The 14848-nt window shown below is 38.2% G+C and overlaps 1 protein-coding gene across 1 annotated transcript in view; it reads left to right on the top strand.

Moving 5' to 3' along the window:
* The window catches only part of LOC109911752 (alpha-1,6-mannosylglycoprotein 6-beta-N-acetylglucosaminyltransferase B), an 828291-nt gene that overhangs the window by 341151 nt on the left and 472292 nt on the right, over positions 1 to 14848 (top strand). The window contains 1 exon segment of the mRNA XM_048610932.1: positions 2908 to 3038. Within this exon segment, the coding sequence (XP_048466889.1) occupies positions 2908 to 3038 (131 nt within the window).

Genomic DNA, 14848 nt, shown 5'->3' with positions numbered 1-14848 from the left:
CATAGATAGGGTAAATAGCCAAGGTCTTTTCCCCAGGGTAGCAGATTCCAAAACCAGAGAACGTAGGCTTAAGATGAGATGAGAAAAGATTTAAAAAGGACCTACAGACAACATTATCATGCAGAGGGTTGTGCGTGTATGGAATGAGCTGCCTGTGGAAGTGATGGAGGCTGGTACAATTACAATATTTAAAAGGCATCTAAATGGGTACATGAATAGGAAGGGTTTAGAGGGATATGGGCTAAAGGGATATAGAGGGATATAGGAAGGGTTTAGAGGGATATGGGCTAAATGCTGGAAAATGGGACTAGATTAATTTAGGATATCTGGTCGTCATTGACGAGTTGGACTGAAGGGTCTGTTTCCATGCTGTACAGCTCTATGACTCTATAACTGATCATAGGATTTTTAAAAAATATATAATGTGTGTATCTGCTTTACATAGGTGTACTGTGCCGCAGGCATCCTAGCAACAATGGAAGTAGCTGGCCTCCCATCTCCTTCCCTTTCCAAGTTATCAATTGTCAGCCATTTGTTTGTCAGGACAAACTGAAGTGCTGTTAAACATTACTCCCTTCACTCCCTCTCTCTCTAGTTTTAGAGGTTTCTACGACACAGTTGTCAGAGTCCTGCACAAAAGAAAACAAAATTAGAGTTTTGGATATTGGCAATATCATTTTGTTTGAATCATCTCCACTGGAACCAAACACAAAACCTGGGGTCATCCCTCTGGTACCAAGAGCTGCTACAAGAATGGATGAGGAACATAGCTATTTGCAAGCCCAGGACCAGCATCAGCCTCGAACTAATGTGAAGCTGTCCACTGTGGAGCTTCCATCATAAAGTGGGTGCCATCATAATGCAGCAAAGATGCAGGGGAGCCACAATCACTATTTTCCATTGAATACTGTGTGGATGAGAGCAGGTCAGTGGCACTTTACTCTGTGCAGAGATGGTGGTCAGAATGGTAAGTCATGCTGTCTAATCCCTATGCAAATGCAATACCTGCTTCCACTGGAACAACCTACTCATAGCATATCCTCCCTATATCAGCTTTCCATGCAGCCCACGTCTGGGTCTTTACGTTAGTACCGGCCAGAGAGAGCCAGCACTTGACCCTTAGAATCTCTGCTCCACACACCTGGAGGACACACCAAGACTGTGGAATGGACAATGGGGATTGGTGAAAGCTGCAGCCTTGTTCTAAGTCAGGACATGAGAACATTCTTCAAACGTAACAACACCTCCAGCATTATGCAGCAGAGAAGTAATGACTAAAGTGATACAGGGAGAACTTCTTTGTAAACCTTGTTCAGTGGAATTAGATGCATGAAGACATCATTCTCTGGCCAGCGTTCCCTGATACAATGGGCGCATACAATAATTATTCCAGGAAAGGAAGGAATTTGCACCTATCATGCAACAGTTTAATCCTTAGTGAACAGAAACAAAAGGACATTTTCCAACCTCAAAATTAACTAAATTCTAGTCTCCAAAGTTGGCAGAAGTGATTGCGAACAGAAGGTAAAATGACATATTTTATTTAATGTGTTGGGAAGCAAACTCCTGTCACCTGTGATCTTTTAAAAAAATCCAACTGCTGCTTGGCTTCATTGCTGCTCTCTTGGTCATACTCTAAACCTCAAGAATTATTATCCTTTATGAGAAGTGCGTGCTTAGTCAGCGAAGGTATATGCTGGAGTGTTTTAGGGCAGAAAATAAGAAGAAGCAAATTGGACGATCCTAAATGTCTTGGAAATGCATCACTCACAATGCCATATATGGGAGGCAGTGGCACAGCTGGTAATATCATTAGACAGGTAATCCAGAATCCCAGGGTAATGCTTTGGTTGGCATGAATTTGAAACTCATTGTGGTGAATGATGATATTTGAATTCAATAAAATCTGGAATTAAAAGCTATCTAAAGGCAACCAAGTTATTGCTGTTTGCTAAAAATCTCCCTTTAAGATAACAGATTTCCTTTCCGAACTTGGTCTGTCCTACATGTGACTCCTGACCCACAGTAACATGGTTAAGTCTTGATTACTTTCCGAAACAGCCTAATGCGTTAGTATATTGTAACAAACCCATCGTAACTTCACCTCGAGTGTCCTTACACCCCAAGGATGGCAAAAGTTCCAAACGATAGCTCACCACTCTCCAGGGCAATCAGGTATGGGCATGAAATTTTAATCAGCATTATCCAAATCCAATGAATGATTTTTTAAAAAAACTATAATGCCTCAAGAAACTGCAGGTGATTGCTCTTTCAGCTTTGTTTGCTAGTTGTGTTTGTTAGCCTGTGAATATAAATGCCACTAAGCTTTATTCAGCAGGTTTGCTGCTTGTTGGACTGTTGGCCCATCCAATTAAAATTACATCAACATTGATGTTGCATTATCAGGCCCCTATTTGCACTCATTCATGAGGCTCTGACCTATTCAAGGTGGGTGTATTTCTGACCTGCAAATGAAACTGCTGTCGGGTTTTTAGAAAGACAGACAGGCAAGTTGATATTTTTTAAAATTTAAACACTCATCAGCCCATTCTTGCTGCGGAATGCAAAGGGAATGGATGAGTGATTTGAGGGCTGATGGTGAATGGTGTTGTCTTATCAGGAAACTTTGAGCAACAAGCTGGTATAAGATACATGACTGTTACCATGACAACCTTATATCATCATCATCACTGTTTAATAGCCTTATGGATATGTTATAAATTTATCAGAAATCTAGGCATTTAGCTTAAGTACAAAGTTTGCATTTTGCTGCTGAATCTTAAAGGTTCTGAAGTGATTACAGTGCAATATATTTTTCCCAATTTAATCATTAAAAATTGTATTGTCTATGCCTTTTGGCAAATGCTTTGAATAACTCAAAAATGATTTTCTTTCTTTCTTTCTTAGTTTTCAGCCGGCTGGACTGATCGACAAGATTCAAGCAATTGCACAAAATGTTTCACATTTAACAAGTAGAGTTGAGCAGCTTCTACAAACAAGCCTTACCACAAGAAGAGAAGTTTCTTTCTATGAGAAAGGTACATTTTAACAGACCTCCATAATTCTATTCTGCTCCATCTTGTATAACTGCATACATTCCAGATTTGGCAGGCAATGGACATGACATGTATCTTTCTGGTATAAAGATGCCTGTACAATTGAGTCAATGTAGTGTGCTCCATCAGTTAGTTATATGCATGTATTGTACAGTTAAATCAGTAACAGTTGAACCTATATGCAAGTCTGTGATATGATTGCAATGTATATAGTGTTGTTTATAAACTTCAAGATACGAGTCTCAACAAGAATCCAATCTTTGTGGTATATGATTATATTAGCTAATAAATAGGGCAACACTCAGATTATATAAAACTGGCAGTTGTGTTTGACCCAACAAACAATGTCATGATGGCACCAAGGGTCACTAAAAGCTTATGATGACAGGTATTTCATGGCAACTACTTGATACTGAAAGGTCATAGCATCTGTGCCAGTTTGAAGGGCTTTTTCTTTTCCTGACAGTCATTCCTCATCATCTAACTGAGTTCATAACAGAAATTACAACTACAACCAAGGTTAAAGGAAAGCAACCGATACTGAAGCACAATAACCTCAATGGCGGAGAAACATTTGTGCATAGTTCCTTCCTGAAATACAAGGGAGCTGTAGTGAAAAAAAAAATAAAGATCAGTTTAAGTCTTCTGGTATTATGAATCATGACCACAAACATCCTGACAAAACCTTGCAATTTTTAGAACACCAATTTAAAGTTTGAATAAACTTTAGGATACACAGGCTTGAGTTCATATCATACTGACAACAGCCAGGTTTGAAACAATCAATCAATTCATAAGCAGTTGTCAATGCATTGGTACACAACATAATTTCTCCAAAGCTCCAAAGTTAAAAGGCTTATGGAACTGGTCATGGTCTTTCAACAATTAAATCTTTTAGAAAGGCTCTACTTGATAAACCTAAAGAGTATATCATTGATGCTTTGCTAGAAGTAATTCGAACCAATTGTAGTTATCCAACAACATCTTCAGGTTCTCAACATTACGTAAACTAATGCAGCCATTGACAGGTTCTGCAAAATATCCAAGTTTTGTATGAGACCTGGATTGTCTCACCCACTGAAACAGTGTCCAGCATTTTGTGACAGAAACAAGGGAACATTGGGTTTCCTTGTGCAATTGGATTTCTTACACATTTCAGTCCAAAGTGCAACACAATGCTCCAGAGCTGCATGTGAAGAAGAGTCAATAAAGGAATAAGGTCAAGGACAAGTTCCAAGCTTTTTTCCATGTTCTGTCCATGGAATACAAGCATGTCAATGATGTCCAACACATACTTTCAATGTCACAGCTTACAGATCTCAGTCAGATAGTACATGTAGTTAATTTGGTTTATTACATGAATGCCATGAGAAATGTTGAATCTTTTACCTTCACCCAAGTGATTATCCTCAAAAGAAAAGGTAACATGCATGAAACGCAAAGATTGACACTGGTACAAATGAAAATATTATGCCTTTACATATTTTTGAGAGATGAACTCAGGAAATTGGTACAATGTGATGCAATCCATATACATTGGCTTTATTCAATTTAAATGTCAATACATCGCATCACTACAGACTCCTGAAATTGTTCACATAATTGATAAAGCAGTATCTTCTATTATTGTTCTAACAACAGGTACAGATCTAAATATTATTACAATCCAAGAGCTAACAAATTGCAACTCCAAAGATGCAAGACATGCAACATTGACCTCATACATTTTGTTCACAGCCAAGCAGAGCAGATTCAGCAAGCTACATCACATGATGACCAGCTGCAACAGCTCATAAACTTCATCATCCAGCATTGTCTGAACACATCCAACAGTCTCCCAGCTAGCACATCATTTCTCATATTTCAGAAATGAACTAGGATTCTCTAAGAATATTATCTTCACAGGCAATCAAATGGTAATTATATGACTTTTCATCAAGACATGCTATATCATATGCATTTATGTTACATGGGCAGAAGGAAGTCGAAAGATTGGCACAAGAATATTTCTTTTAGTGTGGTGTAACAGAAGGCATCAATCAACTGATCAAGTTGTGTGATTTCACAACCAGCAATCAAGAGAATCTTTAGATCCACATAAGATTTTTTCTTAGCTGTGGTACAAGCTCATCACTGATATTTTCCTTACCCAAGGACACAATTACAAACAGGTGACTGACCGTTTCACTGAATTCTCTTTTGTGTGACAAATCAAAGATGCTACTGGCGCAGCAGTTATTGATGCATTGACTACCATGTTAAAGGTGTTCAATAGCAGGCAGAAATTTTTGTGAAACAACAGCCCGCAGTACACAAATGCACCCTTCCAGGATATGTTGAACACCCCATAGCCTACACACATGACCTCTTCTCCCAACGATCCAGTGTTGCAGAATGCAATGTTCATACAAGAACATCCATGATAGTCAAATGTAAAGTGACTTTCCATGATTCTCAGACAGCTACAATAAATCTGTGCTTTTGTTCATGTCAACAATTGACTGTCTACAGCAGCTGTCATGTTTGGAAGACATAACCACACCATCCAAACACAAGCATTGTTGGAATGATAGAAGATGATGACACAAGAATATGATCAATGGACAAATCGGGCCACATGAAAGCACAAAGATATTTTCATATGAACACACAGGTTCATGGAAAAATCTACATTATTGTGTCCAGTCTAAGTCAGGTGATGTTGTAATGCTAAATGGTCAAGTCCTGTGAAGAAATAGGTGACATATCCAAACTGCATATCATCAACCACTCATCACACATCAGAACAAGTCAGATGTTGAAGATGTCATGCCAGACAACTATCATACATCTATGAAATGATGCATATCTATCTAAAATAGCAGACAGCATACCACAGTGAACATACACAGATAAATTTTGATAACCGTATAAGGATTAGATCTGTTGGTGTACATCCACCAGACTATGATCTAAATATGTAGGGACAATGTACCTATATGCATCTTTGTACCTATCATCAGAAAAGCTTCCTATTTTTTAAAGGGAAAAGTGTGTTAGGATGAGAGATGGGCTGGTTGAGACCAGACAGGCAGGGTATATTTATGATATCAAAACCAGTGTTGTTTCAGCATAAAGGTACCAGCCTTGCCTTTAGTCAGGCTCTTAGTGAAATGGAGTCAGTATGATGTGATTGGTCAGTAAGTTTTGTATATGTAATGTACAGTTACATCAGAAAGCATAAAACTTAGACTATGAACAAATCATTGATTTTATGACCATGTAAATAATTAGTATTATTTAAACGTCAAGTCATCTGGCTCAACAAGAACTCAGTCTTTGTGGTATAGATTACATGAGCTCACAGGACAGCACTCAGACCGTATCATACTGACAAAGCTGCTTGATCGAAGAAATCACATGGTATATGAAAACCAAAAGACAGATAAAACCTAATCAGATTATTGGAGTTAAAGTAATCGATGAACATGACTACATGTCCTTGCTTCACAAACCAACTTAAGGTTGAGAAAGTTGATTGAATTTCATTTCATATGTGTGGTGCAGATCTGGTTTCTACTTGACTTCCAGCTGTATTTCTGAATAACTTTCATTTGATTCAGTGTCCATTGTTTCAACAGCGGTCTCAGATCTTACATAAATCAGACAGACGTACACTTGAGGCTTCAATTTACATACTTGGAAATTTCTACCTCTGTAGCTACAAGTTAGATTTAGAATCAATATTAAAACATTTTTAAAATGCTGCATTAAGCATTAAAAATCAAATTCACCCAATTCCAAGGGTTTTTTGAAAACGTCATTAATTATCACTGAAAGACGTATGAATTCATCCCAGATTATGCTCAAAATGGACTACAGAGAATGGACAGACCATTTTATGCTTTACCTGACTTTTCGTTATAAACTTACAACATAGGCTGTTGAGTCACTCTTGTCCAGTTTACTCTAACAACCACGACAAATTCATATCCTACAGCATTTCTAGAATTTTTTAAAATAATCAGAACAGCACAACAGCAAAATACTGGGACTGTAGGAACTCTGAAATGAAAACAAAACACTAGACATGTTCATGAGAAAAAGAAACTGAAAATTTCAGGTTGATAATTTTCACAGAACCTCTCATTATGATCAGAATGGACTGTAAATCTATTCAGTGTTCTGAAAATGTTGAATATGTAAGAACAATAGTTCTTGCATATATCCATTTACAAGGATAATCACATTTAAATATATGCATTCTATACCTCAATAATAAGTAGTCAGGAATGTTTAACTGTAGGCAATTCATAGAGTTGAAGTTGCTACCTGTAATCATGTTTAATCCTAAAAACACATTGTGGTTATTCTTTATTGCTTCTAAAACGGATTCTACTCATACATTTATTTTAATTCTTTTCCTCATTCTTGGGCTTCTCCATGTTGTATTCAAAATGATAAAGTTGGCAGGTTCCATTATTTAAGACAATACTGGTTAGCGTAAACAAAGAGTAAAATAAGCATAATCATATAAGGGCCATTTTCCCTTATATTCCTTTCTAATTCCAGCACAATATATTGTTCTCAATGATTTGTTTATGAGGTTGGAAGATTTGAGTGATGCAAACCGGGCTGGAGCTGGAAGAGGTGATAGGCAAGAGATGGAGTTTGATAGTATCATTGTCTTGGCAGTTACAAGAGCGCTAAAGTTCCAAAATGGCATCTCCTGATTTGATGCCAGTGGTATCATTTTGGAGCTCAACACACCACCTACCACCCTCTCTGAACCTTGCACAGTTCATTAGACACTCATCTGCGACAAAGACCAAAGGTGGGGAAAGGAATTATCAATTTGCTTATAGGTTAGTTGTTGATTCTGCTTTACTCTGGTTGTTGGGATGATCCTGCATGTCTTTGCACTTTTAAGATGCAAAATTCCACAGAGAATGATGTGGCACATGCAGAAGGACTTCTTGCAGACTTTAAGGCTTCATCGAAAAACAATTGCTCCAACACACATGCATTGATATGTACACCCCTTAGACGCATGACTTGGAAAATGAATAGAGGTCATTTCAACTTCCGAACTGAAATATCTCTCCTTTTTTTTCCTGCATAGCATAGCTATCATTTTAAAAGTGCAGGTTTAGTTAGCATTTGAAGCCCCTCTCAACATTATGGTTAATATCCAAAGACAAATGAAGGCCTATTTGGAGCCTAGTCTTTTTTGGGATTGGTGGCTGGTGGATTGCTTGAAGAGAACATCAGCCATACCTTAACATGCAATTCCCTCAATAAAATGCCCACCAAAACACTAAATTCCTCAATAAAGCCCATTTCTGTACCAAAGCAAAACACCTTTTCTTAGACACTTCTTGCAATGCAACCTTCCAGTCCGTCCTCCAGCTCACAGACCTCTCCATGCCCTGAGGCAACATCAAGCCACTCCTTCTTAAAAAGCAAGCCTGACCAAGTACCCACCAATGCTGGACCTAATCCTCATGACGGTAGAAATGTAAAACTGCATTTTTGTTTTTGAAGATGATGAAGGTTCAGTATTATCTTGCAATTGAATTATACCTTCAAAATTCTGGAGCTTGGGTTCTCATTCAGTTGCACTAGGCTTTTTTGCTGCAGTTCACCCATGAGCAGGTTAATCAGCAAACAAGGTGGTGGACTTTAAAGCACAATTTGTATTCTCTGCCAATCAAGTTTTTGTAATCTTTTGCGCTGTTGTAAAAATATCCTGCAAGGAACTGGTCCTATGTACAAAACTGGTCATTCCCTCCAAGTAGAATTTCTCACCATTCTGAATCTGTGCTACTTGTGTTTGATTTAGCCTGCGGGAATGCTATTTTGGGTACAGTTACAAAAAAGGCACGCATTAAAAGGTTTGATGCTTTTTAAAAAAAACTGTATTCCCACATGAAAGGTTCTGTATATTTTTTTCAAAAGTCATTCTCTGTAATTTAAAGTCTAGTTACCAATAGATTGTCATAATAGTTAACATGCTTACTTCTTGTTGTAAATCTATTTTTGTTGTCTTTGTTAGACTGTACCAAGACATTGCTCTGAAATATATCAAGGAATATGTTTAAAGAACATCTTTGATTTCTTTAAAATTTTTCTTTGAGATGTTGCATTGGCTCATAGCTGATTTTAGTTGTATCTATGCAAAAGAGTTTAAGCAGAAACTTGAGGATAAACACACTTCTCAAAATATGCGCAAGTTAGGACATAACTTGTGCGTGGATCAGTGATTGTACTCAATAAAAACTCTGCATCTGCTAACATTTTGGACCCAGTTGAGTTGCAGTTCCCATCTTGCAATTTGTTTTTAAAATGTAAATGAATGCAAATATGGCACTTAAATAAGATTCAAGTGATTGAATAATTGCTTTAAAAACAGTGCATTAATGTAAAGTAACATCATGTAAAAAAAGTCTCTTTCTAATCTTTTTAAATGGCTGTGTCCTAATCTGTTATTCTAATGGTGCTATCTTCGATCTCCTCATGCAATGTCCCAGAGGTTTTAGAAAGGCATATATTTTAAAAGCCTTATCTTGAGGAAAAGTAGTCTATTTGAAATATCAATGGCTTAATTGAAATTTCATAAAGACATCCCAAAAAAAAACACGGCAGGAAATGTCATTACTAATAATGTCTGCTTGAAAAAGGCTGTTAACAGTGTTGTTTGAACTGGAGAAATATTAAAGTTGCATCAACTAATCTTTGTCAACTAAATATAATTAGCAAATTCATTGTGTCAAAGTATGTGGTTTCAAGAAACAGACACATTAGTATTAATTAAAAAATCCAGATCCAGATCTTTTTTACATTGACAAGGAATTAATGTCGAGATGAAACCGAAATTCCAAACATTAACTTAATTTCATTTCAGTTAAGCCATCAAAAGGATCAATACACAAAATTGTATAAATTCTTGAACTAATCTTGATGGTTAACAATCTGGTATTTTATGGGTTTTACTTGTAGGGCAAGATTAGACATGCACTGAACATACCTGGTGGGAATGTACTGAAAAATTGAGATCTAGCTTTTGTATTCACAATCCATTGTTTATGCTCTTTGAATTAATTATGTTTTAAATAAACTATCTAACTTACTTGCCTGGAAGATGTAATTGCAATTGCCAATTAGAAATGGAAATAAACCCCCCTTGGATGTTGATGGTGAACTTTAGATGTTAGTAAATTACTTGTAGTTGAATGGAAAGAATATGAAATTTCAATTGCAGTTCAATCTGCAGGAAATAGTGTCCAATGAAGGGAGACACTATATTGGTATTTCTGTCATTCCTCGGAAAAGATAATTTATTTCTGAATTTTTTCCTTCCATGTATCATTGGACCACTTGTACTTGATTATTGGCAAGTAGTGTTGGTCCTTGAGCTCCATGTTGTCCATTGTATGCAGGATCCCGAGGGTATCTAATATCTTTCTGTATGTTCTCAACATTCATCTTGTTACATGATATGTAGAACTCATAAGACCAGCTAGTGATTATAACAAACTTGTATTATTGCCTGATTTCAGTTTTTTAATCATGCATTACTAACTGTGTCACAGATTGTACTGTAACGAAGCGGAGAGAAGCAGAATACCATTTAAAAAGCAAGAATCTGATTAAGGTTAAATAGGAAAACTGTGTTGCACGGTGAAATTGTTTTTGGGATGTAGCATTATGAGATATTTTTGTTCTATTTATAGTACCTCTAGGTAATTAAAACACAGTAAAATATTGATATAAGAACAGAAAATGCTGGAAGTACACTGAAGGTCTGGCAGCATCTGTGGAGAGTGTAACAGAGTTAATGATTCTCGTCATGACCTATTATCATGAATGTTGTTCATAAATATCAATCTTAGCCAATTCCCACTCTTCCCTTCAAGAGATGTTATTCCATGCAAAATATTGGCATTGATACCTCAAAGAAAACATCTTTTCTGGACTTTGAGGCAACAAAGTGGTTGTCTAATGCTTACTTTCTTGATGCTACACGTGTCATTTGTGTACCAAATGTCAGTGGTATATGTGCACACTTCTAAACTCCCTTATTTTTAGCTTGCAAGTGAAGATCGCCATGTTCATAATCCAGGGTGTTTTGAAGTGTTCAGGTAGATACACAGATGAGTGCAAAGGAATGATGTCCCTGATGATGAGGGAGGCCAGAACTAGGGATCATAGTCTAAAGATATGGAGTAAGCCATTTAGGACTGAGAAGAGGAGAAATTCCTCTGCCATGGAAAGCAGTACAGGCCAAAACATTGAATGTTTTCAAGAAGGAGTTGGACATAGTTCTTCGGCTAAATAGATCAAAGGGTATGGGGAGAAAGGAAGAACCAGGTACTGAGTTAGATGATCAAACATGATCATATTGAATGGTGGAACAGGTTTGAGTGGCTGAATGGCCTACTCCAGCACCTATTTTCTCTGTACCCAGTGTTGGTCGCTGGAGGAACTTCAGCTCAGACTTGATGAGCTGGAATCTGAGCTTCAAACACTGCGGCACATCCAGGAGGGAGAGAAGTACCTGGATGCTTTGTTTCAGGAGGCCGATCTGTACCCAGAAGTTCAAGATGGATGCAGAGTAGGATGCTCGAGCTGGAACTTCTCTGCTTGTCAGTTCTTTTTCCTTTTTCTCTCTTTTTTTCCCCTTTCTGCAGTTTTTCATGCCCCACCGCAACTTTTCATCTCTTAAACTTACCCAGAGGGAATGGAGAATGTAAGCGAGTCCAAATCTAGCCCAATGCAGGAGATGAGTCAGAGACCATGCCAACATGGGAGGTGTGTCCCGGAAGTGAGATGTGGCTGGAGCCCAGAACAGGAGCAAACAGAGCCCAGGCCGACCTGGGAGATGAGTTTTAAAAAAAGACAATCAAAAACTAATTAATAAATTAACTAGCCTGGGATTAACTAACTAATAAATTAATTAACTAAGTAGAACTGGTTGAGCAGGTGATGTGTTATAGCTGTATGATGTGGGAGCTGGCTGATCCCATTGCGAGCTGCAGTGACCACATCTGCAGCAAGTGTTGGTTACTAAAGGAACTTCAGCTCACAGATGATGAGGTGGAATCTGAGCTTCAGACATTGCAGCACATCTAGGAGGGGAAGAAGTACTTGGATACTTTGTTTCAGGAGGTGATCACATCTGACAGATTAATTACTTCAAATTCAGTCAGTGATCAGGGACAGCAGGGGGTGACTACAAGTGAGACAGGTAGGGGGATCCTGAATTCAGGAGGAGCCTCAGATTTTGACCTTGTCCAACAGTTATGAAGTACTTGCTCCTTGTGGAGGGATGAGGAAAAGGGCTGTAGGGAGGATGAGCCAGCTAGGGTGAGGGATATCTTTGACCAGCTTGAAAGGATATTGGAGCGGGAGGGCAAGGATCCAGTTGTTGTGGTCCATGCTGGGACAAGCAACATAGGCAAGGCTAGGAAGGAGGACTTGTTTAGGGATTTTCAAGCACGAAGAACGAAATTAAGGAACAGATCCTCAAGGGCTATAATCTTTGGATTACTACCCGAGCCACGTGAAAATTGGCAGAGGGATAAGAAAATTAAGGAAGTAAACACGTGGCTAAAGGAGTGTTGTGGGAAAGAGGGATTCCATTTCATGGAGCATTGGCATCAGTTTTAGAACAGGAGGGATCTGTGCCATTGGGACGGTCTCCATTTGAACTGGCCTGGAACCAGGGTTCTAGCGAAAAGGATAAATAAGGAGGTCACTAGGACTTTAAACTAGTGAATTGGGAGGACGGGAAGGGGAAAATGACCGTAAGCATCATGGTAAATCAAAAAGAAAGCAACAGGTTAACATGTGTGCAGAAGGGTTTAACTAGATCGAAGACTATGAAAGAAGTTAAGAGGAAGGAAAACTCAGCAGATATTTATGGAGATGTTAGAATTCAAAAAGGTATAAAAACCAGCATGAAGCTACTTTACCTAAACGCTCATAGCATTTGAAACAAGGTAGATGAGTTAACAACACAAATCATCGCAATGAGTATGATTTAGTAGCCATTATGGAGTCATCGTAGCAGGATGGTCATGACTGGGAATTAAATATCCAGAGGTATCAGACTGTTCAGAAGGACAGGCAGGAAGGCAAGGGAGGTGGTGTAGTGATGATGTTTAAGGATGACATCAGAGTGGTAGTGTGAGATAATATAGGTTCTATGGAGAATAAGGTTGAATCTGTTTGGATGGAAATTAGAAATTCTAAGAAGAAAAAGTCACTGATAGGCATAGTCTACAGGCCACCAAATAAAGACATCACATTGGGGCAGGCAATAAACAAAGAAATAACAAATGCCTGTAAAAAAGGTACAGCAATTATCATGGGAGATTTTTATCTACATGTAAATTGGTCAAAGCAGGTTGGTCAAGGCAACCTTGAGGAGGAGTTCATTGAATGTATCCACGATAGTTTTATGAAAAGTGTGCAATGGAACCGATGCGGGAGCATGCTACACTAGGTCTGGTCCCATGTAATGAGACAGGAATAATTAATGATCTCATAGTTAGGCATCTTCTTGGAAGGAGCGATCACAGTATGGTTGAATTTAGAAAACAGATGGAAAGTGAGAAGATAAAATTCAATACCAGGGTCCTGTGCTTAAACAAAGGAGGCTACAATAGGATGAGGGAGGAGTTGGCTAAGGTAGACTGGAGGCAAAGACTTTATGGTGGGATAGTTAAGGAACAATATTTCAAAGTGCTAGGAAAAAGTATATACTAGTGCAAAGTAAGGATTATAGGAAAAGGGATAATCAGCCATGGATGTCTAAAGAAATAAGGGAGGCTAACAAATTGAAAGATAAGGCATACAAAATAGCAAAGACCAATGAGAAACTAGAAGACTGGGAAAACTCTAAACATCAACTGAAAGCTGTAAATAAAGCTCTAAAGAACAGTAAAATGGATTACAAGAGTAAACTCAGAATACACAGACTGATAGCAAACATTTCTACAAATATACAAAATGAAAGAGAGTGGCTCAGGTAAACATTGGTCCTTTAGAGGATGAGAAGGGGGATTTAATAATGCGAACTGAGAAAATAGCCAAGGCATTGAACAGGTATTTTGTGTAGGTCTTCACAGTGGAGGACACAAATAACATGACAGTAATTTATGACAAGGAGACTAAAGTAGGTGAGGATCGAGAAACGATCATGATCATGAAAGAGGTAGTGTTGGGCAAACTAATAGAGCTAAAGGTAGATAAGTCTCCTAGCCCTGATGGAATGCATTCCAGGGTACTAAAAGAAATGGTGGGATGCACGTGTGGTATTTTCCAAAATTAGCTGGATTCTGGTGCAGTTACAGCAGAATGGAAAACAGCAAATGTGACACCACATAGACAAATGATGGGGAATTATAGACTGGTTGGCTTAACTTCTGTAGTGGGGAAATGCTGGAATTATCATCAAGGAAGAAATAGCAAGACATCTGCATAAAAATTGTCCTATTGGGTAGATGCAGCAAGGGCTCATAAAGGGCAGGCCATGCTTAACTAACTTACTGGAATTCTATGAAGAAATTACGAGCACGGTGAACAATGGGGACCCATTAGATGTGGTGTATCTGGATTTCCAAAAGGCATTTGACAAGGTACCACACAAAAAGCTGCTGCATAAGATAAATGCGCATGGTGTTACGGGCAATGTATTAGCATGGATAGAAGATTAGTTAACTAATAGGAAGCAAAGAGTGGGGATAAATGAGTGCTTTTCTGGTTGGCAATCAGTAACTAGTGGTGTGCCTCAGGGATCAGTGTTGGGA

The sequence above is a fragment of the Rhincodon typus genome, chromosome 23 (genome assembly GCF_021869965.1).
Source record: "Rhincodon typus isolate 14 chromosome 23, sRhiTyp1.1, whole genome shotgun sequence".
In the NCBI taxonomy this organism is placed as follows: domain Eukaryota; kingdom Metazoa; phylum Chordata; class Chondrichthyes; order Orectolobiformes; family Rhincodontidae; genus Rhincodon; species Rhincodon typus.
This window is presented reverse-complemented; position numbering and strand designations above follow the sequence as displayed.